At 50.6% G+C, this 25811-nt stretch overlaps 1 protein-coding gene and 1 long non-coding RNA gene across 2 annotated transcripts in view; both read left to right on the top strand.

Annotated features, from left to right (window-relative positions):
* The window catches only part of SMAD6 (SMAD family member 6), a 46484-nt gene extending 30401 nt beyond the window's left edge, over nt 1-16083 (top strand). Inside the window, exon 4 of the mRNA XM_074601234.1 lies at nt 15155-16083. Coding sequence (XP_074457335.1) covers nt 15155-15696 — 542 coding nt within the window. The 3' untranslated portion in view covers nt 15697-16083. The remainder of the gene's footprint in view (nt 1-15154) is intronic.
* A 1611-nt stretch (nt 16084-17694) lies between these two features.
* Nucleotides 17695-25811, top strand: part of LOC141748484 (uncharacterized) — a 40295-nt gene continuing 32178 nt past the window's right edge. The window contains exon 1 of the long non-coding RNA XR_012589006.1: nt 17695-18777. This is a non-coding gene — a long non-coding RNA (uncharacterized LOC141748484). The remainder of the gene's footprint in view (nt 18778-25811) is intronic.

The raw sequence follows: 25811 nt of genomic DNA, 5'->3' as shown, positions 1-25811 counted from the left end.
CATGGGATGGATGTCCCCTTGGATGGCAGCAGGTGAAGACCTGGCTGAGCTGGCTCGCCGGGGGGGTGGGCGCCCGCCTGCTCTCCTCCCCACCAGCACCCGCTGCCCCTTTCTGCGGTCTTCCTGAGATGCATGGAGTTTGGGGGGGTTTGTTTTTTGGTTTTGGTTTATTTTTTTCCTCCCGCTCGCACGGCAAACGGATGTTTAGATCAGAAAGGAAATTGGATCGCTGTTTTCTCGGCTCCGCGTGCAGCAAACAGCCCTTCAAAATAACTCGGGTGTCGTAAGTGCCAGGAAAAATAGCGAAGCCAAAACGTTGTAAGCAAATAATCGGTCTTCCTGTTAAAGGTCTCGTCTTCAGCTCTGAGTTTGCATATCGGACTGGTTGGTTTTAGGTTTTGCTTTGAGGTTTTGCAATTATTTTCAAAGCAAGCAGATTCAGTGTGTGCTGGACGAGGGATTTTACTGATCCCAGAGTGCTGCTTCCAGGTGATTTCCCTGGGACAGCTGAGCTTTTGGGTCGGAAACTGTAATTACTGTAATTCAGGAGCTAATATTTGGATCCTAGTGCTGGGTGTTACCCTGGAGGGTGGTGACCCTGGAGGATGGTGCCCTCCGGGGTGTCCCCGCAGCAGGAGCCCCCCCAGCCGGGCAACGCCTGTCCCCGCTCCCTGCGGGAATGGCCCCTGCTGAGGCTTTTGGCCGGCGCGGTGGGAAGAGCAGAGCCGTCCTGCACAGCCCGGTGCGGCCGCCTGAGTCACCCCTGGGCAGGAAAGGCGCTCGGCAGGTTTGGAAAACTGGCTGGAAGGTCAGGCGATGCCCTGCCTGCTCCCTGTCCGCTCCCTGCCCACCCTAGGCGATGCCGTGGGGGCCACACCGCCGGGCTGACGCTGTGGGGGCTGGGGGTGGTGTCACACCCCGAGTTTATGGACATGGTGCCGCGACCGCCCTAAAACACCATTCCCAAAGGAATCCCCAAAAGCAGGTCCCTGCAGATGAGCACCGCCATCCCGCTGGGTAGCAGGACACACGTCCCGTCCCTTCAGGGACTTGGTTGGGATACCCAAGCGAGGAGCCCAATTGCTGCCACCCCACCCTCCCAACGGCACCCCAACCCCACCAGGACTGCGCTGCCCGTGCGGATGGGGCCGGTGCCACCAGCCCTTCCCCAGTCGCCGACCCCTCGTCTCATGCAGGGGGGGAGTGGGATGCCTTTAAAATGTAGAAAGTGATGATGAAGTGTCGCCCGGACTGAGCTGTTTCCCAGCCCCGCGGCCATCCCAGCTTTCGGCTGCTCAGCCTCCAGGAAGATGGCTTGCTGGATGCTGGCTCAGGCTACAGACCCACGGGGGTGTACGCGGGGTTCCGAGGCTCCCACAGGCATTGTCACCCATCACCCCCCCACCGCCACGCCGGTGTCTGGTTGCTCCCACGGTGAAAAACTGTGGATTTTGCAGGTTTGGTGGGTTCGATACAGAGGATGCGGGGCCGGGAGCGGGTCCCACTCCCTCCTCATCTCCCCAGGGAAGGGCTCGTTAGCGTTAATGACTGCAGACACTGTGGTGTGCTGAGGTGGGAAATGGGGGGAACAGGTACTTTTTTTTTTTTAGACTTCATTTTTATTTTTTCGTTTGGAAATGCAGCCTCTTGCAGTCATGCTGTCACAGTTAAAATAAGGTTTAAATTACAGGGCTGGCTGTGGCTTTTTCCCTTTCTTTCAGAATTTTTGCCAACTTGCAATTTACTTAATGAAATCCTGCTATTTCGTTTAACGGGGATATTTTTTGCAGATGTTGATTTAACCCAGCTTTATAAAATATGTGAACTGTGCAGTTTCTTTCCTATTTTTAACAATTTAAGGATTCTAGTGCAGGAACTTGACAGAGTTTATCACGTTGATAGCATTGGTTGGTTCGTACCGTCCAAATACTGGGGTTGAACGATGAGGCTTCCACATCATCTGCGGCCCCATCAGAAATAGTCAGAAATGTTGCAGTAATGAGCAAAAGTTGCCCAACGTGGGAACCCCTGTTGCTCGTTGGAGCTTTGTGAATGTATTTCTGCAAAATCTCTGACTGTGGTTTTACACTCAGTTATTCTTCAGGTTTTGTACAGGGGGGTTCTTTGCATCCATGTGGATATTTCATATATACGGCCTGTAGGAGGATGGGGAAGAGAAATGAGTCTCTCTCAGGCTGCTGACAGGCTGCCTTTTTAATGAATAATACCAGGCGTATTTCCCCCCCAATATGCCATACTTTATTTTTTAAAACTGATTTCCCTTGAGGAGAGGGGAAGAATTTGATACTTCTCTTCTAGGACTCGGCTGTGTTGAGGGTGTGCAATCTTGAACTCGTTAGCCGTAACGAAGCGTTCACATGCTCCGTTAATCTCCCTGTCCTTGATGTACAAAGAGCCCGACCTGCTCTCCTTCCCCTTTTCCTCTCGATGGGAACATCGTTTACTTTGGTACTTCATTTGCAGAGTTTATAACTGCAGCCTGTGCATTCCCCGGAACGTCTTGTGGAGGAGTTGCAGCCACGAACCCTGCATAGACCGGTCCTGAAAAGGTTATTTTTAGCTTTATATTTCAGCTGCCCTCCAAGAAAGATGAGAGCTTGTCCAAGAGAGGTGGGAGGGTTTTTAAGCCGAACGAAGACCCTTCTTGAGCTCCTCCGCTCATAACACCCACCAGTTATTTTAGCTGGGTTGTATTGAATGAGCGTTACTGGAAATCAGGAGACCCGGAGCTAATCCTGGCAGCGTCTCTGCCGTGCGTCTCTGGCCGTGTCCGTGCTATAATTCATTAATCCGTTTCTCTGAACATCCCAAGTGAAGCTGGAGTATCGGGGTGTCTGGGATTCATACTAGTGCAGCAGGACAGGATGTATCCCATGGAGTTCTGCGTGCATTATTCCCCTCCCTACTTTTTAAAAGAAACTGTGGTTTTCAGAAATGAAAACAAGTCCCTTCTTGGCCAGGGAGGGTAATTAGCATGAGTCACCTCCACTCTCCGTGGGCAAATACAGGGTTAGGAATTCTGTCATCTGGGAGAGGACTGTGAAGATGCTTTCAGGGACTTTTGGCGGCCACCCGTTGCTGCCTTGCTGGCTGCAGTGATGCTTGCGAATGTTGTGGATTTCATGCATATACCTCGGTTTTCATCCCCCATCCCCTGCTTATCCCTTGCAGAAATTTTCTTGCTGTTCATCTGCACTTTAATAGATTTACCAGTGCCCTTGCAGGGAGTATAAAACCAAGACAAAGGTATGTTTGGTCTTTGGGGCTGATCTTATTCCAGGCTAGCAGAAATGCATGCCCCGTGCCGCACCTGCTCCTCTGGGTTGCTGATTTGTGGATTTTACAGAAAAAGGGCCAGGAGACCCCTCGCGGTGCATCTGCCATGGCACACAAATGGCATGAGGGTTGTTATCCATCGTGTTCGTGGTGGTGCAGGTCCTCCTGCAAAGCAGAAACATCCAGCGTGGCATCCTCACTGCTTCGACCGTGAATGTGAGGGACCGACTATGGGGCTTACATCCTGAGATGCTTAAGTCATTGTTTAGTCTTTGCTCTAAGTGGGAGTAAGAGCCCATGGATGCTGGCCACGAGCAGTTGTCAGTGGAGTGAGCTGCTTGCTTGGAGTAAGGGCTGGAATAGACCCAGAAAATGTTTACACATAAATACATGAACTAGCTATCGGAAAATCTGGCGTGTGTGGGTGCACACGCAGGCACGCATCCCTCTGCACGTTCCTCCCAGCCTGGCTGCGGCCATGCCGACGTGCGTGTGTGTGCGAGCAGGAGGGCAGGAGCCGTCTCCATGCTCCCTTCCCGTGCCGCAGGACTCAAGACCTGCCTCTGCCTCGCTGGGCTCTTCCCACCATGGACTCCATCCCCATTGCTTTTAATTCTTCTCCAACAGGTACGAGCCCCACGACCTCTCACAGAATCCCAGAGTGGTTGGGGTTGGAAGGGACCTGTGGAGATCACCCAGTCCCACCCCCTGCCAGAGCAGGGTCACCCACAGCAGGTGGCACAGGAACGCCTCCAGGCGGGGTTGGGATGTCTCCAGAGACGGAGACTCCCCCACCTCTCTGGGCAGCCTGTGCCAGGGCTCTGCCACCCTCACAGCAAAGAAGTTCCTCCTCGTGTTGAGATGGAACTTCCCATGGTCAAGTTTGTGCCCGTTACCCCTTGTCCTGTCGCTGGGCACCACTGAGAAGAGCCTGGCCCCATCCTCCTGACACCCCCCCTTTCAGTATTGATAAGCGTTGATAAGATCCCCCCTCAGTCGTCTTTTTTCCAGACTAAAAAGAGCCAAATCCCTCAGACTTTCTTCATAGGAGAGATGTTCAGTCCCCTCAGCATCTTGGTAGCCCTTACAGGTTTATCCTTTCAGTGTGACCGAATTGGCGTGCGCACCGGAGGGATTGTTTCCTTGCAAAGGCCACGCTGGCGGCCCAGAATCCTTTAATTCCCTGTAAAACTTCGGGAAATCCGCCACGAGGGAGGACTCGAAGCAGGTGGCAAGCGGCGTGGCACATGGTGGCAGCCCCAGAGCCACGGCTCCCCATCTTGCGGCGCTTGCTCAGACAGCGAGTCTCGGGGAGAGCTCCATCGGGAGAAGGATCTTGGGCTCTGGCTGGCCAGAACAAAGCCTCAATTTCCATTTCACTCTCCGCTTCCCATATATGCGAGGGCACTGATACCATGCTGGGAAAAAAAGCACCTTTTTTAAGGACGCTGGGGAGAATTTAAGGATTAGAGGAGATGCAGGGATGGAGGCCCCATCTCTGGAGATGTTCAAGGCCAGGCTTGATGAGGGTCTGAGCAATCTGACCTAGTTAAAGATGTCCCTGCTTACTGTGGGGGGTTGGACTAGATGGCCTTTAAAGGTCCCTTCCGACCCAAAACATTTTATGATTCTGTCAGGCGAGGGGAGGGATCAGCCAGAGCCTTTTTGCGGAGCAGAGGATGGGTTGGGATGGGGGACCCACAGCCGGTCCGGGTACCAGTTGGGGTTTGGGATGAAAACCCAATATTTTTGTTCTCCCAGAGGTCCCAGGCTGGGATCTCGTGGCTGCCCGGGGATGAACTCTGCACCCAGCCAGCCAGGGAGGAGCAGAGCGGCTCATTCCCAGCCCGTATGGAGAAAAACACTTGATGGACTCCCGCTCGTGGCCCCCGGGGAGCCTCCCCAGCCCAGCACTCCTCTGTCACAGCTTGTTTTCCAGGTCGGTGATAGTTTCCTAAAATTTTTGCAGTCCTTGATATTTGCAGTGGTGTTGGCATCGAGCCGACAGACACCTGCCCAGTGCCTCGCTCTTCTCTCGAGGGTGCTGCCTGGGGCTGCGCGGCGTCCTTGCTTCAGAGGAATCAGGGTGGCCTTGGGTTTTTTCAGCCCGCTCGCCGCTTCTCACGTCACCTACCTCCGCTCTGAAACCCCGCGGCTGGTTCTCAGGCGTAAATCCGATAGAGGCCAGCTTCGTCCTCGCTCCGGAGGGAGCGGATCAGGCTGGAGCGCGATTGCAGGCTCTCAAAGTATATCCGATGGTGACGTTTAACTCGGTTGTGCCTTGATTTTCCTCCCAGGGAAGCATCTCCGCTCATTTTCTGGTTAGTAAAAATAGAAGAGTGTGGCAGAGCTGCTGCAGTCCCAGTCTGCTTCGTTCCCCATGTCCTGTGCAAGCTTTTACACCCGAAGTTTCCAGCTTTGCTGGCGGCTTTTGGGGAGGAGGCTTTGCATGGCCGGCCTGGGACATCTGAAGGAGGCCTCGTGTAGGGGACCCGCTGAGCATTCGCCTTGTGGGAATGGCAAATTTGGTTTGTTACCGGAGGGAGCTGAGGTGTAAGTTGGGGTTGGGGCAGTGGCCAAGAGCAGTGTGAGCAGGTGATGGTGTGCTGCCTGGCTGAGGGGCCTTTGCGGGACAGCCCTCTTTCTTTGGAGGAGCTCAATGCTCAATGCCCTCATGTTCTCTATACCACCAGAGGGGAAAAAAGGCTTTTTTTTTTTTTTTTTTTCCTTTTCTTTTCTCCAGAGCGGGTGTCAGTGTCATGTCCTTTGCTGGGTTAGTGGTCCTGCTGCCGCCGCGGATGCTGTGATGCTCTCGGGAAGCGCGGCAGCAGGGAGTGGGTTGGCTTGAGCATCGTCAGGGGCATCTCTGCAGCCGCCTCGGTGACTTTCTCACCAAGTTGGCTTCCCAAAACAGCTCTATCACCTCAGCGTCCTCTCCACCCTGGAGGAAACCCCATCATTTAATGCCGGTGTGGAGCAGGCGGGGCTTTGGTTCGGTTACAGCCCAAGCCTCTGGACCATCTCCCTCCAGTGAGGTGATTCCCAGGCTCCGTTGGGAGCCAAGTCCGGCACCCAACATGCTCTGCCCGAGAGGCATGGTGGAGGCGGAAAGTGGTGTTATTCCTGTTTCTCTTCAGAGGGACCTACTAATTAGTTTCTGCTTTTAAACTGCTTTGAAGTGCTCAGCCGAAACTCCTCTATGAGTGAAAACTATTATTATTTATTTATGCCATTTTCCGTAGTCTTTCCTCCACCGTGGGATGCTCCCATTTGCCACAGCTCTGGTCCTCGAGCAGGTTATTTCCCTCCCCGAGAGCATCAGTCCGGGTTTCGGAGAGCACCCAAAATTGCTCCGCAAAGCCAAAATAGCTTTGAAAGGGAGAAGGAGAGCTCAGGAGGTCCTGTGGGATTTGGCCGGCCCAACTTCCCCCCACCGGCCCAGCCCAAGTCGGATGCGGTCGGTGTAGCCGGGATTGCAGCAGGCGGCCCCCGGATTAATTAATAGGGAGGGCTGGCGCGGCGCCAGGCGGGAGCAGCGCAGGGAAGGGAGCGTTGGACGTTGTGGCAGCTACGGCTATAAGGGAAATCTGCCATCGAGTGATTTATGGGGTGATTTCTCCCGGATTCTCGGTGTTTTTCAGGCTCTGGGGAAGAAAAAATAATAAAAAAGGATTGCATACATGGTTGGTTGGAGGAGCTGAAAACGTGTGAGTTCTGAACCTAAAGGTGAAAAAAGGTGTTTTTTTCCCCCCCCATTTTTGGTCCCAGCATCCCCCACCCTCGCAGTCCTGCCTTCCAAGGAAAGAAAACAACCCCAGCTAGACGATGCTTGGAAGATTTTCAGCAAACCTCCCGATTCTAGAGAAAATCAGTCAGTGGAGACCTTCCCCCCACCTTATCCCTCGTGTCTTTCACCAGCTCGTTTCTCTCCCCATTTTTTCGGCTGGTTGGGACGCAGGGTGGGGGCACCCACGGCCGGGGTGCTACGGATGCTCATGGAGGTGCTGAGCATGACCGGCTTTTGCCGGGCTTTGACTTAACCCAGGGCTGATTTCCAACAGTGGAGAAGTCTCAGCCAAATTCTGGTTGATGACATGGTGCTTTCATAATTGGCAGCCAACGTAGGTGATTACGTTTTGGGCTCCTTTTGAAGATGTATTTACATTGTTGTGTTAACTTTTACGTGCCAGGTATAAAGCGGTTATGTGCACAGCCCAGGAGCTTGAAAGCGATGAATGTGCCTGCGAAAGCTGTGAACGAGGGAAGCTGAGATTACATGGGGACTGTTCGACTCCAAAAAAAAAAAGAAAAAAATTCACTTAAATCTCTGAAAACATTGGCTTTTAGAAGTAACGCATAAAAATGTCAGTGAAAAATACCTGAGTTGGGCTTTTCCAGTTTTTTTTTTACTTTCTAGGACTTTTCACCTTTGGCTGAAAAGACCTTTGTAAACCATGCAGGGGAGCTGGAAAAAAACCCTGCTGAAATACCTTAAACTTATGTTCCGGACTGCGTATTTAATGGCCAGAGAAGGTACATTAAAAACAAACTCCTCAAATTTAGCTGGAAAATAAGCTAACTGATGATGGCTTACAAATTTCCAGGCAGAACTAAACATGGCATGTGTTTTTCTTTGAAGGATATAAAAAAAAATAGCATGAGCTGATGATTTTGCAGAGTGGTTTCTTTTATGCGGAGAAAATTGTTTTCATCCTAATCTTGGCATTGGCTCCTGTCCTGTGTTGTTTTTGTTTCCTGGGCTGCCATGGAAATGTCCCCCTTTCCCCCCAGGCCTCTCCATGCGCCTCTTCACCGGCTCTGTTGCCCGTCAGAACCTTTTTTTAACTAATTTAATTAATTAACCCAGTGCAAGTGTTCTTCTGAGTTAATAATCTACTGGGTTAACGAATTAAATCAGCTCATGGAAGGAGGCTGGGGAGCACCAGCGCTCTGCTCCAAGGTAAAGGCTGGAGGAGGAGGAGGAGGAGGAGGAAGGTGTCTCCTCCATGGTGGGTATGGTGCCAGCGAGGGCTCTTTTCGGCTGTCTGCGGTGCTTTCTTTGGTGTTGGCTTTTGCTGGATGAGGGAGCTAAACTGGTCTCTGTGGCCGCACAGCAGCCACGTCCAACATGAGGAACGTGCCAGGAACTGCGTTGGGGTTGGAGGAATTGGGACCCTTTTGCGCCACAACGATGGTGACACTGGATTAATCGTAATATGAAATCACAGTTATTTTATTATTGAAGCGTGAGCTGGGCTGAATCTTCCTGTCTCTCTCAGCAGAGCAAACCAGCAGCCTGGAGAGAGTTTGATGCTCTGCAGCGTGGGGAAGGTCTACGCTGCTGTCCCTGTGGCTGACCTCCGTCATCAGCTGGGGAGCTGGTGGCAGCTTTTCGGGGCCTCTGTGAATCGGGGAGCAAGTTTGTCTTGGTCAAAGCTGGTAAATAAAAGGATCCTCAGTTGATTCTGGGCCTTAAGGAAAAGGTCCCGGAAGGGCCTAGGGCTCCCCAGCCTCCTGCTTGCACCCAGCTGCCATCTCCTTGCGCAAGCCCCTTGTCCTGCCGTAACACGCAGCTTCTCACTTCATTGGAGAAACCAAGAAGTGATTAGAAAAACGGACTAAACTGTCCTTGTCCTTATCGGGATTTTCACAAACCTTTGCTGGGGAACAGCATGGAGAACCTCCTGCTGCCTCTGTTCCTCTGTTGTCCCCAGGGCCACCAAGGGACAGCAGCCCAGGTCCTGCCCAGCCTCCTGTGTTCATTTGCTGGTGGGCTTGGGATGTTGCCCTACATATACATGGGGGAGCCAACATTGGAGTGCTGCCATGGGCTGACAAAGTGGCTGCTGGCCAAGATGTGGCTCACCAACGTCTGCATGTCCCCCAAGGGTGGGAAGGTGCCTTCAAAGTCCCACCCCACCGCTCCCAGTGAGGGTGGATGGACAGATGGTGGCCGATTTGTGGCACTGTGTCCCCAGGGCATCTGCATGGGGGAGCCCTGTGCTGGTGGCGACACTCAGCTTCTCCCCACCCCAACAGGCAGAGTCTCCTGCCGGGGGTTGTTTCATTGCGGGGGCTCCTGGGAGGCCGCAGTGATGCATTCCAGCTGAAACTTGTAAGGCAGAGGTATTTTAAGTATATTGGCTTAACGAAAATGGTTGAGAGCTTTGCTGGGGCAGATTGACAATTAATTTTTTTCTTTTTTTGTAGGGCCATAAAAATTCCATTTCTGCTGTGGAAAGTTTTAACCCCTTCCTTACCCTGGAGCTTGTCTCGAAGGGTATTAATGGGGGATTATTGTAAATGATGGCTCTCCAGTGAACTGTTAAAAGCTCTTTGGGAAACGTGCTTGTTCTTTGCGCCAGGCTTTTTATCTGGACCTTGTTCACAGCGACCCGTGTGTGGCTGTGACCGTCCTGCGTCCGTGCTGCTGCGTGGTGGATAGTGTACGCGTGTGTCTGTGCTACGGCAGAGGGGAGAAGAAAACTTGAGTACATCTGTAATAGCCAAAGAAAACTGAAGAAAGGCCTTGGCCATTGAGAAAAGATGTGACTGAGCTCTGTGGCCAGAGGAGCATTAGGCTGCCCGAGATGCAGGGGTACAGACGGTGGGGGGACATGAAAATGGTGGGTGGGCTGAGTTGTGGAGGCACTTCTGAATATCCCACTCCATGGCTTCAGGTGCCCAGGCGTGCGTTCGAGTCCCTGTCACGTTTGGAGCATGCAGTGATTTATTTATTTTTTCTTAACACGCGTGGCCTTCCCCGCGGGCGCTTCTTAAATGTGTTCCGCACGCCCATGAGCGTGGGGTGGGGTGAGGTGGGGCAGGGGGGGCTGCCATCACCCCTTCCTCACGGGGAGCGCAGCTTGGGAAAACAAGGCGGCGTGACTTGTGACTGTTTTCATCAGGAGTCCGTGCAAAAATGGGATTATTCCTCAAAGCGCTGCGGCAAACTTCCCTTCTCACCCCCCTTTCCTTACACGACAAGATCTTACTTGCAGCCGTACATTGGGGGGGCCGTTTGACCTGCTGAGAAGAGGTTTGGTGGCTTTGGAAGAGCCGAAGCATGAATCAGAGATATTTTAATTGGGTGTTTTGTGATCTGCCCATGTTTTCCATCCTGCTTTTAAGTGCAACATCAAGCAGTGGGACTGTGCAGCATTTTGTTTTGGAAAAAAAGAAAGCATCTTTCTTTTCTCTTTTAATGCGCTGCTTTGAACTTTACTGGCATAAAGCACTGTCAAATCACAAATAATCTAAAACCTCAAGTTATTTTCTTTACCTCCACGCTCTGCAGGGAGCGAAAGCAGCAGTGCTGCGAACGCCGCGAGGATTTACAGTATTTGCTCTCTGCATTTATTTATTCCCGTACTCAGATTCCTTCTGCCTGAGCCACGCAAGACTCTCTTCCCGTTAAGTTCTGGTTTTGATTCTCCCGTCTTGCTTCCTATCTTGCTTTTTTATCTTAAGTCGTTTGAAATTTCCTTTTGGATGTGTCTGCTGCGAGGCATCGCTGCAGAGGATGGATGGCGGAGGAAGCGGCGACTGGGAGGAAGGAGTAAACAAGAGCCAGAGTTTCAGCCCCGTCCATCTGATCGATAAAGGTGGCTTTGATGGAAGAGATAGCCCTGACGCCAGCCTAAATGTAGCTCTTAGAAGTTGTAGCTGCCTACAATGATAGTTGTTAAAAACGCGGCGTATACCATCGAGGGAGGCACTGCAGGACTAAAATATTTTTCTTTCTTCAAAAAGAAAGCTAACAAGCCTGCCTCTGTTCCAGCGGAAAGGGGGGGAAAAATTGAAAAAAAAAAAAGAAAAAAAAAAAGAAAAAAAAAAAGTGGATTTTCTTGTCTGTGCATAAAGGGCAGCGTGGAAAAAGAGGAGGAAAAAATGGAATATTTATTTAAAAGGCAGAGGACATGCTTTTCTGCCGGCCGCCCCTGCTGTCTGCTGAGTGGTAGTGGCTAATAGCTGGAGGCGAAACTAATACTTGGCAGGGGATGAGACACAGCCCAGGCCCCCTTGTATTTCGGGGCTTGCTAAAGTGCTTGCTTTATGTCAGGGCTGCGAGATGAGTTCATCTTCTCAGGATTTGGTTGAGCGCGCTGGGAGATAAAAGAAGGCAAAGGAACCCACGGCGGCATGGGGAGGGGGGCAGCCGGCCAGGGGGGCGATGGCCGGGGCTGGGGGGGAAGGGAGACCCTGCCAAAAGCTTTCCCGAGGCGGAGGCTTTTCCGATGAGCCTTTTAACCCTCTCCTTTCGGGGTGGTTTATTTGCCTGCGGGCCACGGGCAGGTTGGTTTGGCAGCTGGTGTGTGGCTTTTAAAGCCTTTCTTCACCCCCCTGGCGAAAGCAGGTGATGGAAGAGTGGGACGGAAAGGAAACTTTTAGGTGCTTGATGTGCAGTTACCTAGAAGTCACGTCCTCACCCGTTTGAAGGAGCACAGGACATCTCCGGGAGTGCTCCGAGGTGACAGAGCTGTCACTGCTGGGCAGGAGCTGTGACAGGGTGTCAAGAGATGGGAAGCACATTGCCAGGGGAGTTTTGCCTCCCCCCCCGCCCCCCAGAAGCCTGCTTGGATGGATGGACTGAAGCTCATGCCATAAATTGCATGGAAATTATTTTAATAAGGCTGGTTTAGATGCTTCAAAGCAGCCGGTGTGGAAAAAACCTTCCCCTGTTTTCAGTATGTGCATAGATCGGTGTCTTTACCAAAATACTTGCTGGTTCCTGGAAAGCGGAGATGGCACCAGGGATGGTGACGCCTACAGCGGGACATTCTTGTAGAATAGACACTGGTTTCCTCCTGCTTTGCTTTCCCCCACTAGGTATGTTAATTTGCAATAAACCACGGGAACCACCTATTTAAACGTTTATTGCTGACTGTTCCCCTCATTAATTCAACTGATGGGGAAGCTTCAGAGTTTTGAAGTTATCCCATTCTTAGTCTGGAAGGGAAATTTCAGGGGCTGAGTGGCAGTTTCTAAAAAACATAATAACAAAAGCAACTTACCTAATGGGCAGGCAGGGCTTTGTAGAGGTTGGGAGGTTAAACAGACGCAGAGCTCAGTAATTGCTACCAGCCTCCGTGCCCTGCAGATGAAAAGCTCCGGGCTTGTCTGTAGCCCCCCACAGCATCGCTCGGGTGGGACCACAGCAAAATTTGAACATTTGAGAAGAGTTTTGGGAAGGCACTGGGGGCATCTCAACTGTACTGGGGGCATCTCAACTGTACGATGTCCCAGGGGAAGGATGACTGTGGAAACTGGACGCTGTGGCAGATGCACCTGCGGATGAAGCTCAGTTGCTCAGTACGTCATCTTTCTGCTGTTGTGTCATTTATGAACTACATCTTGTTTCACCTCTTAAAATATGAAACTGTTTGCCAGAGTGCATTTTAAAGAGCCAAATGCACTGACCTTCTGCGTGGCGGTAGACCAAGGGATTGTTATCAGAGAAGGTCAAAAGATTTTCATCCATGCGCAAGCTCTTGATTTCAGGAGTTTGTAGAGATGTAGCTAAGGGTGGTCTTGCTCTAACGTTCAATTATTCTGACTATTTGGGTCAGATTTGTGTTAATGTCATAAACTTGGTTAACATCATTTTTGCAACTGCTGAAATACTGCAAAGAGGTTCTGAAACTTTTTATCACCCATTTCATCAAAGTTTCTGTTCTTGGTGGGGATCTCAGTGCATCATTTTGGCACTAGGCAGCTGGCAGGGTTTCTAACCCGGAATTACATTTGAATCTTTTCTTCCTCCCCTAAAACTTCACGTTCGCGTGGCTGGTGCTTTGCAAGGCATCACGAGATACTTCAGTTGCCATGATGTGCTCGGGCACAACATATACATCATGCACTTGCTGATGAAGTCATTACCCTTTTGGAGCAAGTTAGGTTGTTCGTTTGACTCCTGGTGATCTGGACGCAGGAGGTGGTCATTTGAGCTGGCAAAGGAAATACAGCTATTAGCCAAAGAGTAAGAATGGGGAAAACCCTTTGGTTTTGCTGATTCTTGTCATTAGCAGAGTGCAGCATCAGGATGAGCTTATTACAGAGTGACTGAGTGGTTTCCGTGGAGGATGGTTCAGAAGCATGGATACACAAAGACCCATCGATGACACTGGGACTCAAGAGCTGTGGCTGGGGGTCAGGACCTGGTCCTTGGGGGGAAAAAAACCAGGTTGCCTCGTCCAGCTCCAGGATGCTGCCGTTGCTCTGACCAAGGGTCTTCACCCGTTTCCCTGCGTGCAGAGCCACTAACTCTGAACTTGAGGGACACGTCTCGCCCAGTTGTGTTCAGCAGGGCTTTTCCCATGCCTTCAGGAGGCCTGGGACATCACGGCCAGTAGTAGGGGGCACAAAGCTGTCGGCTCGCAGGGAAACGGTGTTTCTTTTCAAAGTGGGGTTGAAGTGTCTGATTTCTGTGGGGATTTCTTCCCATTTCTGTACGAAATCTGCATCAAGCTGAAAAGGGGCTGTTGTCAGTTGTGCTGGGTCTTAAAAATTATGTAAGGAGATGATGGGGGAGAAAGGGGCCAATCTGGCATTTTCAGGGCGGTTTAGACCTGCGACGGGCGAAGGGGTCAGTGCGAGATGATGAGCATTGCCCACGGCAAAGGGCATCCCGCTGCCTCCCGGCTTGCCCAGTTGCCCCCCTTCCCTCCTCTCCCTCCCCTTAAATTTTTATAGTTGCAACTCAAGTTAAACTCTAACAAAGCTGCTTAATTCAAAGATCGTTAATGGGGAGGAGAGACCGTTCCCCTCCGGGGTAATTTGAGCCTGAAAAGAAACGGGGCTGTAGGGCTGCGCTTGAAATCCGGTGCGTCAATAGGGTCTCTGAGGCAAAATAATGGCATCACCCCGCGTGCGAGTTAATCGGACATGATGGCATGAAGGCAGAGGGGTCAGCAGGCCGCGGGCGCGTGATATATTGTCAGGGAGCTTAATGCCAGGTATGGAACAGGGCTGGCTCGAAGCAGAGCTCCTTGCTTGAAATCCCAGTGTGGTTTTCTGGTGTGGTAGGAGCAGGAATGATGTTCAGCAGGAGGTTAATTCGCCCTCTTCGGGGCTCTTGTAGGTCTGAGAGTCCCCATCTTCCTTTTGGAGGCATGATAAATTAAACAGATTTCTGGTATAGTCTGCGTCCGTCCTGTCTTCCTTGAATGTAATTCCTAGAAAGAAGAGATGTTTCTCATTGTTCTGGAGAGAGTTCCAATGGCTTTGTTAGGAGGACATGTATAGTTCATAGCAACTACTCCCGCTTGGCATGAAATGCCTCCTCAGATTTCATGTTTCCCCGTGGGAACATCGGCATCGCTGTCAAAGAATATTACATAGCAGAGATAACTGTCAGGTCAGTCATCCAAGCACTTCATGGATGTCTCCTGTGCTTCAGCTCGACACAAGTTGGCCTTTGAAAATGGGGGGACCCGCCAAGCGCAGGGGTGGCTGACTTGCAGTGTCATATTATCCATGCCGGCTCTTGGTGGTGGAAATGCTCATATTTTGAGTATACAGGGTCCTGGCTGCTGGACACAGGATTGAACATTAAATTAGAGGGAGACAGAGGCGTTGAGCTCCATGGGAGCTGGTGGGTGGCCTGTTGGGTCACTAGCCTTTGCTCGAGCCTTCTGTCGTGGTGGCATTTGACGTAACAGTGTGGGCTTTGTATTGAGCAGAAGTTTTGGGTTGAGCACAAGTTTTGGGTTGAGCACAAGTTTTGGGTTGAGCACAAGTTGAGTTTCCCACATGAGCAGAGCTGATGGGTGGAGAGAGCCATTTGCTTGCCCTCCGTACCTGTCTTTTCCCAGGAGGTCACAGCAAATCCTGACTTTTCCTCTGCTTTCCCCTGCAGATGCCAGTACGTCGCCTGATGCCGTGAAGAGGAGCCATTGGTGCAACGTGGCCTATTGGGAGCACCGGACGCGCGTCGGCCGCCTCTACACAGTGTACGAACAGTCTGTCAGTATATTTTATGACCTACCTCAAGGAAACGGCTTCTGCCTCGGTCAGCTAAACCTGGAAAACAGGAGCGAGACTGTGAGAAGGACTCGAAGTAAAATCGGCTACGGGATTTTACTTAGCAAAGAACCGGACGGTGTGTGGGCTTACAACCGCAGCGAGCATCCCATCTTCGTAAACTCCCCGACACTGGACATCCCCAACTGTAGGACTTTGATCGTGCGCAAGGTGATGCCGGGCTATTCCATCAAGGTGTTTGACTACGAGAAGTCCTGCCTCTTGCAGCACATGGCTGATCTGGATTATGCGGACGGGCCCTACGACCCGAACAGCGTGCGGATTAGCTTTGCCAAAGGCTGGGGGCCATGTTACTCGAGACAGTTTATCACGTCGTGTCCTTGTTGGCTGGAGATTTTACTCAGTAACAATCGATAACGGTCAGCCTCTGACAAAAGGAAAAAGAAAAAAAAAAGACACAGACTATTCCCAAATATCATCTACCTAGATTTAATATAAAGTTTTATATATTATATGAAAATATATATTATACTTGTAATTATGGAGTCATTTTTACAATGTAATTATTTATGTATGGTGCAATGTGTATATGGACAAAAACCAGAAAATGCACTTTGGCTTATATAATTCTTTCAATACAGATTTTTTTAAAAAAGAAAAATTATACAGCAAAAATAGGAGAAAGCCCTAATTTTGATGTATGGTTTTTTGAAATATTATTAATACCCAGACAAAAAGCTAATACCAGTCACTCATTGATAATAAAGTATTCGCATTGTAGGGGGGGGGTTTAATTGTCTTTTATTCCCCCCCCCACCCCCCCCGACCCCGAGTGAAGTCTGCAGCAGTGTCTGCTCAGGCAGTGTGCAGTCAGGGGGGGTTTCCAGAGGGGCAGCCACTGTCTCCCATCTCAGGCAGGGCCCTTAGAAAAACAGCATATGAGTTGCGGGAAGGCTGCAGTTGTCTCCAAGAGGGGGGTAAATGAGGACAATTTGAGAGCTGGGGAGCGCGTGGAGAAGGAGTGAGGAAAATCCTGTAGCTGTTCTTGCTCGGGGCTCTGTGATCTCTCTGATAACACAAAACACGATGCGGGCATCATGAAGATGAGCGTGCACGTTCACATTTCTGCAGACTGGTGGGTACCAGTGCAAAGTGATGCGTATTAGTGCTGGTGGGAAGTGCCACCACAGCCCTAAAAGCTGCCCAGTAGGACCAGTTTGCATTATCAGCCTTGCGCGGGGATTGTACCTCTGAGTCCGGTACCTCCCAGATGGGTTTGGTAGTTGTGAAACAAATGGGGGTTTTGGACGACTCACGGTTGGGTGGATCCTCAGTTGGAGACACCGTGGCCTGAATTGCGGGAACCTCTCCGGTAACTTCAAGGCGGAGGCGAGCTGGGTGAGTCGTGTGCCATTTGCCCTGTAGCTCTCCCAGTCTGTCCTCCAGGCAATAAACTGACACAGAATTGTTTGGGAAAAATGTATTTGCTCTGAGGAGCAGTTGCAGCCAGAAGTCCTGGTCAATGAACTTGTCTCAGCTGATTTACTCTCTCTGGAAATCCTGGATGAAGTCAGGCACTTTGCTGACTTCCACACGAGCTTCGTTGCTGTCAGCGCTGTAGCACCCATGCGCTTGCACGGGCAGGTTGGACGTCGGCTGGCTTCGCTTGGTCAGTGAAGTGATTTATGGCCAGTGACTAGCCTTGCCAGGTCTTAGGGTTGTGTTACAAATCCCTGTACATTTGGTTTTCAAAAATCCCCAGTCTCTGGAGTCCGGTGACTGCAGAAGCGCGTCAGCTTTCAATGTTACAGAGGATGCTTTTGTAGCCTTCGTATTTGCGGAGAAAAACATGCAGTGAGACCTCCTCAATGGCTCAAAACTGGGGAGAGAGGGTAAAACAAGACATGAAGTTCCCATTAAAAAGCCCGCCAGGGTCCTGTCCGTTTTGACAACTGGACTTGGTGTTTCTACAGCAGCCAGGAGCGAGGATGGGGAAGGTGAGGCCCACGTCCCTCCAGGGAAGCGCACAGACCTGGGGTGGACGTCGGGGAGAGGCACGAGCAGGGAGCGTCGGATTGACATTTCCACAGTCATTTTTCAAATTATAACCATACTTGATGCTTAATTGGGACCACATTGGCTGAGTTCATGCAGCATCACTATTAATACTTGACATAATTAATTTTTGTTTTTGTTACAGCCGTTGTTATCAGAGAACAGTGTCAAAACATGTCGCTGTCGTTTAAAGCCAGCTTTCAAGAGCTTTGCAGGGTTTTTTATCCCCTTCGGCTTAGGTCTGGTGTGTCCTGCCATACCACCTACCTCACTCACTGCATCACTTTCACGCAGTCGGTCAAGAGGCCATATTTATGTTTTGGGGTTTTTTTTTAAAGACATTTTTGTTAATACTGTTCTCATTTTCACTGGGACGAAGCAGCCAAAAGACGAGTTGCTTCTCCCTGCTTCCTTTTCTTCCCTTTTCTCTTCTCTTTCTTGGCATTTCCCACCATCACCCACAAGGTTTTGCATTCACATCCTGAGCTGGCTGCTGCCTTCCTCCCCGTCCTCCTCCTCCTCGCCTGCATGCAGAGATGCTGCAGTGCTGTCGTTTTTCCACTTTCTAGCGGCTTCTTCCATATTTTGGACAAAATAGCTCCAAGGGTGGAGATTGTTGTTTGCTTTTACACCATCCACAAGAGACCCCGTCCTGTTGCCCACAGAAGCCATTGTTCACGTGCCGTTGATTTTCCCCAATTTAACTCTTTGCATTTGCAGTGCATCCGGGCTGGTCGGGCACCTTTCGGCTCCGTTCCAGGTTTGCATCAGCGAAAGGATTTTTGTGGGCTGAAAACTGAACGTTAACTTTGGGATTTCCCTTGTGCAATCCACTGATTGTGCTTAATTTTCCCTATTTTTCCTTTTTTTTTTTTTTTTCATTACTCACAAGCTTCCCCTGGAATAAGTCTGGAGTTTTATTTCAGTTGACAGCAGGGCTTTAAAGGGAATAAAAAAGGGTTTTATGGTGAGGCAATGAAATAAGTCATCAAGTATTCTTCTCTGACCCATTTCTCCCCTTTAATACTTCAATCATTCAAACCTCGGACCATTTCGAGAAGCTTTAGGACTTCCAAGCTATGGAACTCCACGCTGGACCCTGGTAAAGCTCAGCTGAAGCCTTCCCTGTCCAACCCCCCGCACGAGGTTTGAACCTGGGGGCTGTTCGGTGACGCTAAGTTGGCTCTTGGAGCAGCCTTGGGGGTGGCTGTGGGTGGAGGGTGCTTTCCATCGGGGAAAGAGGGGTCCTTTCCCTGCCGGGGTTTGCAGGAGCAGCTGGGCATCGTTCTGCTAACGACCCAATGGGTCTCTCATGTGCCCACAGCTGCCGGTGTTTGCTCATCTGCCTCAGCCCCTATAAAAACAGGATGGCCACAACCCTCTGGGATTCTCCAAATGTGGCTCCTCCTTTCTGGAATGGTTGTGGTCTTCTGGCATTTTGAGGTAAGTGGTGCTTTCTTTATTTGTGTTCCTTTAAGGTGTGTATGGGGTTACATCATTTTAAGGGCAGAAATGAAAGCAGTCCCTCGGCAGGAGGGTGCTGGGGTGATTCTACCTGGGTTGTGTTTGGACTGAGCTGATGCTGCTCCGGGCGCCCTGTTACTGGGGTACAGCAGGGCTTTGTGTGACTGCTTTTGAGCTGGAGCTGGTGTAGCTTTGTCCTGGGAAGGTTATTGGATCATCCATGTTTGCATGTTATAACTGAGTGCTGTTTTCGGGGCACGTGTTGGGCCGTACAGCAGGGAAGTGTGGGGTTTTTTTTATTTTTACCTGTAGTAGTGCTGGGACACTCCCTGTGCTGCTACAGGGGGCCAAACCCTGAGCTGCAGGAGCCGGGTGTGCCACTGCTCAGTAGTGTGGCAGGATCCCTGTAGCAGCCCCCTAGCCCTGGGTGGTCAGTGGAGGCGTGAGGACAGCAAATACCTGAGCAAAAAGGCCTTTCTACTGGTGCAAAAGGGCTTCAGTAACGCACTGACCTTGGAGTTTGCTCCAGCTCATCAGTTATTTGTGCAGAGAGGTCGTGGTTTCGTTGTGGGACGGGGGCGTTGCATGGGTTTGGTGCCCTTAAGTGGGTGAGTCTCACCCCTCCAAGGCAGTGACTCCTCAGGTGGAGCTTCTGCAGACCACAGCCCTCAAATTTCCCTGTCAACGAGGAGTAAGATCTTGATCCTGCAGAAGAGCCTGAGATGAATGGTCTGACTCATTCTGGGCGCTTTATGCATCATCTGCGGAGGTGGTGGGACACAGTGATGTTCTAAGGTGTTACTTAGGCAGCGAGACTTGCTGGACACCCTTATCTGTTAGTGCTAAAGCATTGACAGATGAGCATCGACACCATGAGCTGGTTCCTCATGGTGTTATGGGTACAACCAGGAGGTTGAAGGCTGCGGTGTCTGTTTCTGGCTTCCCTGTGCTAAATACACCCAAAGTCTACTCAAGTGGAAGTCCTGAATTTGTAACTCTCCTACTACTGGACCTGAGTCCTTACAGGCTTTGATGTGTGGAGTGTGTTTATTTGGCAAGATCCTCTTAATTTGAGAAATGCTGTGCTTTAAAACTGTCTGTGCAATAGGCTACGAAGCAACCAGTTGCTGCTGGTAGGTCCCGGAGGCAGCCACTCTTCCTATGAGAACACGTTCATCGTCCCTGTCCTTGACACTCGTTGCTATTATGACTGAGAAATACCTTTTACTATCCAGAATGGAAAATAAATTAATGCTAAAAGGGAGCCACGTTCCTCTCTTGTCTAACAGTGGCTGAGATCCCCCGGTGGCACAGATTTTGACACAGTTCTGCAGAGTCTGTTGGTCTCTAGACCGTAATCCTTCTCAGGATTTTATCTCAGCAGTAAAAGTGCGTGGGACTTGTTCAATGCACAATTAAAAGCTGAATATTGCCCCCCCACGTGCATGCTGGCAAGGAAAAGGGGGGGAAAAAATAAATCACTCTTTGTGCAGAGGAAGGAGCTGGAGGTGTGCCTCGGGGCGTGATGCTGCTTGACTTCATGGTCTTTGTAAATAATGGAACATCTCCAGCTCTTCTGTTTGGGATGCGAATTATCACTTTTAACAGGGCAGCAGAGTTGCTGAAGTGCTCGTACGTGTACCTGTGCTACCCAAAACTTCAACGGGTCCTGTAGGCTTGGAGTTTCTGCCTGCCCCAGTGTTGTGGCTGCGTCTGTCTTCAAGCCAGTGGGTGGGATTCAAGTGGAGGAAGAGCTTTAGCAGCTGCCCAAGACACCGTGTGGTCCTGGGTCAGAGGATGAAGCAGCCGCGTGCGGGGAGCCGCCGCTCTCCTGGTGCTTCCGAAGGGTGTGAAATGAGCCACAGGAGCCAGAGTGGGGTTTTTCTTTCTGAGAAATGGAGGACCAACAACCAACTGTCTCATTCAGGTCAATGGCCCTGCAGAGGGAGCCAGCTGTGGGGATGGGGCTGCGGACTCCGCAAAGCTGGTGCTGTGAACTTGGGGGTTGCCCTGGCTGGTTTATAAACTCAGTTTTCTGAGAAACTGTGTGCGGGGTGGCTGCGGAGCTGCGCTGGGGGGTGAAAGAGATCCTGGTGCCTTCACTCCATTGTGTCCCTTGTCCAAGCTGTTCGGGAGCAGGAGCTGCCTTGTGGGTGAGCATGGGTCTGCTCTGACAGGTGGCCAGCAGCTTTCCTAGAAAGCAAAAATCAAGATTCGCCTCCCTTTCCCCTCGCTTGAGGTGGACTGGCTTGCTGAATCTGGCGAGCCCCCGGGAAGGGAGGCGTGCTGGGGGTGACGTGGCATTGCAACGGGGCCTGCAGGGTCACCTGGTGCTGGGTGGCACCCCAGGACTGGTCCCTGCAGCCGCTGCCCAAGCGCCGGCATCCCGAGGCAGGGTCCGGGAGTCGAAGGCGCAGTGGTTAACTGCGGAGCATCCAGAGTTATTTCCTGTAAATAATTTCTTTTGCTTTCCTCAAAGGTCTTATTTTCCGTTCGGAGCGTGATGAAGCATTGCTTGCTGCTTTGTGGATATTCCTCTCTATATTCCTGATTTATGTATGTCCTGGTGTGATGCACAAAGTAGCATCTGTACTATACGCACTGTGGGAACAACCCAAAATTGCTCTGAAACTCGACTGGCTTACAATTATATTGGATTCTATTAAATTAAAATACATAGCACATATATTACACAATAAACCACAGCTATTTCATGGATCAAATTAAGTTTTATTTGGGCAAATTACAACCTTTCTTACAGTTGGGCCTTTGTGAAACCATTCCTTTTTAATAAAAGCAGGCATTTTTGGCAAATGCTCTTAAAGTGTGCATTCCCAATAATTGCATATACTGTTCTTTCTGGGATATATGTGGCTAATTATCTTCTCCTAGTTAGGATAGGCTCAAATGAGCAGTGTCTTCCCTTTCCTCCTCCCCCACGCCTCCCTTCTGCTGGAATTTCTTATTGCTTTCCATTTTTATTAGCTTGGCTATGGAAGTCGGCAGAAAAAAAAAAAATCTTCTCCTCGTTAAAAGCAGGAGTGCCTTTCCCGGAATTTCTTGGGGAAATGTGACTCTCGCAGCTGCCCTCCAGCCCCAGCTCGGGGGGATGCGACATTTGGGGGATAAAGATAAAACAAACCTCTGGGAAGCGAGATGAAACCCGGTGTGTGCATGAGGGGGGTGTAAAATCCATCCCGTTTGTGGAGGCTCCTTGCTCAATAAAGTGCTTTGTTTCTGCTACAGCCTTTTCCCGCACAAGGACAGCGAGGGGCGTGTGAGATGGCATGCCAGGCCCTGCGAAAGGGCTCTGGGGATTGCTCATCCTCACCCAAGTTCTGCTAAAATCAAATAAATGGTCCGAAAACTGTGAGGAGGGGCAGACAGGGTGGCTCACTCCCACATTTCCTTAGGAAGCTCCATTAAAAAAAATAAACACCGTCAACTGCGCTCTAGTTTTGAGAAGTGCTGCTCCGCTGTTTTTCCTGCCTCTTGCTTTCTGTCTGCTGTTGGGACAGGCTTCAAGCTACCAGTATTTGCTGGGAATAGCTTTTCCCACAGTATTTTCAGCCTGGACCAGGAAACAGAGGAAATGTCTTAAGTGCCGCCTTCCTCGGGTAACATCAGCGTGGCTTCTAGACCAGCGAGACGGAGATAAACAGCAGAGCAGCACCAAGCTCCCCCATTCCTGAACGCAAGGAAATGCGAATTTTAGGCTTGTATTTCTTTACCCAGCAGCACCTCTGGGGGTGGGAAGGGTGCTCAGCCCCTTCGCTGGGCGGGAGAGAGAGGATGGAGCTGTCGCTGTGAAGTCCTAGCACATTACGTAAAACTTCAAAGCTTTTTGTCAGTTTTCCAAATCCTTCTGTGCGCTATTGTCAGAAGATCAAGAACTATTTTTTCTTTTTTTTTTTTTAGCCTCCCAAATCACATCTGGATGCTGTTTACGGGATTGTGTTGAGCATGATTGCATCTCCGGGAGGGGGTTAGCACTGGCAGTGGCCACTGGTCTTGGGGCTGCCAGACTGTCTGCTGCCAGGGCCCATGGACCGGTGGCGTCTCCCGCTCCCGGCCCGTGGTCCCAACAAAGGCTCCTTGGAGCTAATGGTTTCCCTGTTGCTTTACAAGTGCTGCCAAGTGTTTGCTCAGAGGTTCCTCGTCGGCATGTTGGTGCTTCCCAGCTCCTTCCCTCCACAGCTCCCTGGTTGTGATGGCCCCGTGGGTGCAGGCAACCTCGGCACCCTCCACCTGCCAGTCTGAGCTGGGCGACAAGCCGCTGGCCCTGTGGCAAATGCGATGGGACTGTCTGGGTCCTCCACAGTTCCTGTAGAGGGTGGACATCAACCTGTGACACAGGGGAAAGAGGAAATGGGATTATTCTGACCATATAAAATACCCCCAGAAATGTCTTTATTGATTTGGTTGGGGTTTTTTTCAAAGAATAAATTGAGACCATCTCTGACCCGTTGCCTGCCTGTCTGTATGGCCAGAATGGGGTTGCCCGTTGCCACTGCTATGTAATATGTGATTGGGGTGCAGGAGTTGTTGGCACTTGCTCAGTCCCCGATGCCTCTGCACCAGGGACCTGCTGTGGGCTGGGAACTAAACGAAATGGCCGCAAAACACTTTCAGTGTCCTGCCTGTGTGACCGCAGTGTTGGAGGACAGCAGGGGCTGTGTCACTCAGTTGTGGCGGCAGGAGGTCACAGCCTGGCTCTGTTCCTCCAGCCTGGCATCACAGGGAAGAGCATGTGCAATGAGGGAAAACATGGATGGGAGAGAAAGGGAGGAGTCCCCAAAGCATCCATTGTGTCCTGGCTGTGTGTTTCGGAAGGAGAAGATTCTGTGCCTTGTCCCTGGTTGTCTTTCATCCAACACCCATGCCTTCTGTCACCTTCCAACTTGGGTTGTATGTTTTAAGCTGGACGATGCTCTCTATCTCAGCACTGGTGTGAGTCAGGTCGTGGTGCCGTGCAGTGGGATGGCATCTGGGACGTGGCAGGCGGGAGGAATGGCTCTGGGGAGCTAGCTGAAACCCTGGCTGCAGTTAAACACCACCATCTGAAGGGCTTTGTGTGGAGCATGCGCTGTGCCTCCTCCTGTGGCAGCAGGGATATCTGACACGCTGCTGTGTTCGCTTTTGGGACGCAAAATTGAAACCACAACCCATTTCTGGGGAAGATACACAATGAGTGTGAAGTGCCTTCTCCCGAAGGATGCTGGGGGGGGAAGGGTGAGAAGAAAACCCTCACTAGTCTCTGGAAACTGCTTTCCTTCCTCTTCTCCTTCCAAAACAGCATAATTAACAGAAATAAGCTTCATAATGCTGTTAATTTTGAAGGTCTTGTATGCCAAGCTTGAGCACGCAGAGCTCAACTGAGCAAGCGCTGAGCACTGGGAATGGTTAATTATTGCCCAAACGGTGTCTGAGTTAGTCTGAAAGCATTGAAGAATTATGAAACTGTAACGAGGGAGGCCCATTCTTGGCAAACGCTTACGTGATTCAAATGCTGGGGAATTCAACATGTTTTTCTCTTTCTTCTGAGGACTTTGTAAGTCAGCTGATGGCCCAGATTGCACGGTGGGGATTGAGTGGGACCATCAGTCCAGGGGAGCTGATGCTGTAGCAGCTTCTGCAGTTCTCTGTCACAGCAGCTGTTTAAAAATAGCTTTGGCGAGTCAATAATTAACCCATTGTTACTTCTTAAAAATCCCAAGCATGTGAATTTCTGGATACAATGGTTTGGTGCTGGATCTATAGAAGTTCTCTCTGTGATGTGTTTGGCACTGCTGCAGCTGGGACCTTGCGGTGGCCCTTCTCTCTGCTCACCTGCAGAGGTCTTTCTGTAATGTTTGGGCTCACATATGTACAGTTTTCACAGGGAGTGGGTATTCTTTCCTACGGAGAGCTCTTCTTTGGCCTTGAAGGACCAAGAAAAAAGTTAACGCATTAAAGGTTTTGGCCGAATCTCCTTAGTTTTTCTGCTGAGAATCTGAATTCTGCAGAATCTTTCTTTCTCTCGTCTTCAGACCATGTGTGGGCCATGTTTGGTATCTTCTGGATCTTAATCTGTTTGTCTGCCTGCGAAAACAGAAGTCATGGTGCCTTGAGAGCTTCTACTTTCTCCATCCCTCTGGACACCATGGTCTGTGCATGAATGGTTGGGGTTCATCCTCTTTCAAGCAGGGTTTTGGTCCAAAATCTTATGGCAAGGTGGCAGAGGGTGAACAGTCATATCAATGGAAAGTAGTCTCTAAAGGTGATGTGTTTTGAAGAGTTTCATTTGAACGGTCCCTGTTTTGGACTGCTGTGATCTTTTAGTCTTGAGCTCAGTTCACTTTCTCCCAATTTAAATCTTTGATGTATCATAAATAGATAAAGCTGGAAACTGAAGCATATGACGGTTTAGAAATCCTTTGGTGACCCATGTCCTGATGCTTCTCTTCAAGCTGACCTATGTATCCCAGGGACCCCCAGTTGCTCATGGGGCTCCCCCAGTCCTGACTGTGCTGTGAAGCAGAGGAGGCTTCCTGCACAGTGACACTCTCTGGGAGTTGAACCCTTGGCATGGGAGACCTTTAAAAAGCTTTCTTCCTCCTACAGATGTTTTTCCTCAGTTCTACTGAAACAAGCTAAGCGTGTGGGAATGCCTTCAGTGATCTGATCTTGGGGGTTCAATGCCTTTCTTTCTAAAATGTCCCTGATGCTTCTTTCCCTGGGCTCATCTGGTTTTTAGCTGCTTCACTTGCAGCTTTTCAAGGAACAGTTGGGTATAGATGGTCAGTAAAGCTGTTCTGCTTTGCTCCCAATATCTCTCACCAGGAAAGTCCCCGCTGAGTTGTCTTCCTGCTGCTTGCAGAACTGCACGAGATTCCCCTCTGGTCACTGCTTCTGGTATTTCATAAGGGCTAATCCTCCTTCTCCTCCAGTTAGTTGTGTGTCTGCAGAGTAATCCCCTGCAGGACCTACGGTCTGCTCCGGAAAGTGGCTGGAAGGAACCTTTGACGTTGCTG

This window comes from Larus michahellis, chromosome 9, assembly GCF_964199755.1.
Source record: "Larus michahellis chromosome 9, bLarMic1.1, whole genome shotgun sequence".
NCBI classification, from domain to species: Eukaryota; Metazoa; Chordata; class Aves; order Charadriiformes; family Laridae; genus Larus; species Larus michahellis.
Note: the sequence above shows the minus strand (reverse complement) of the source record. Positions and strands in the feature narration are given on the sequence as shown.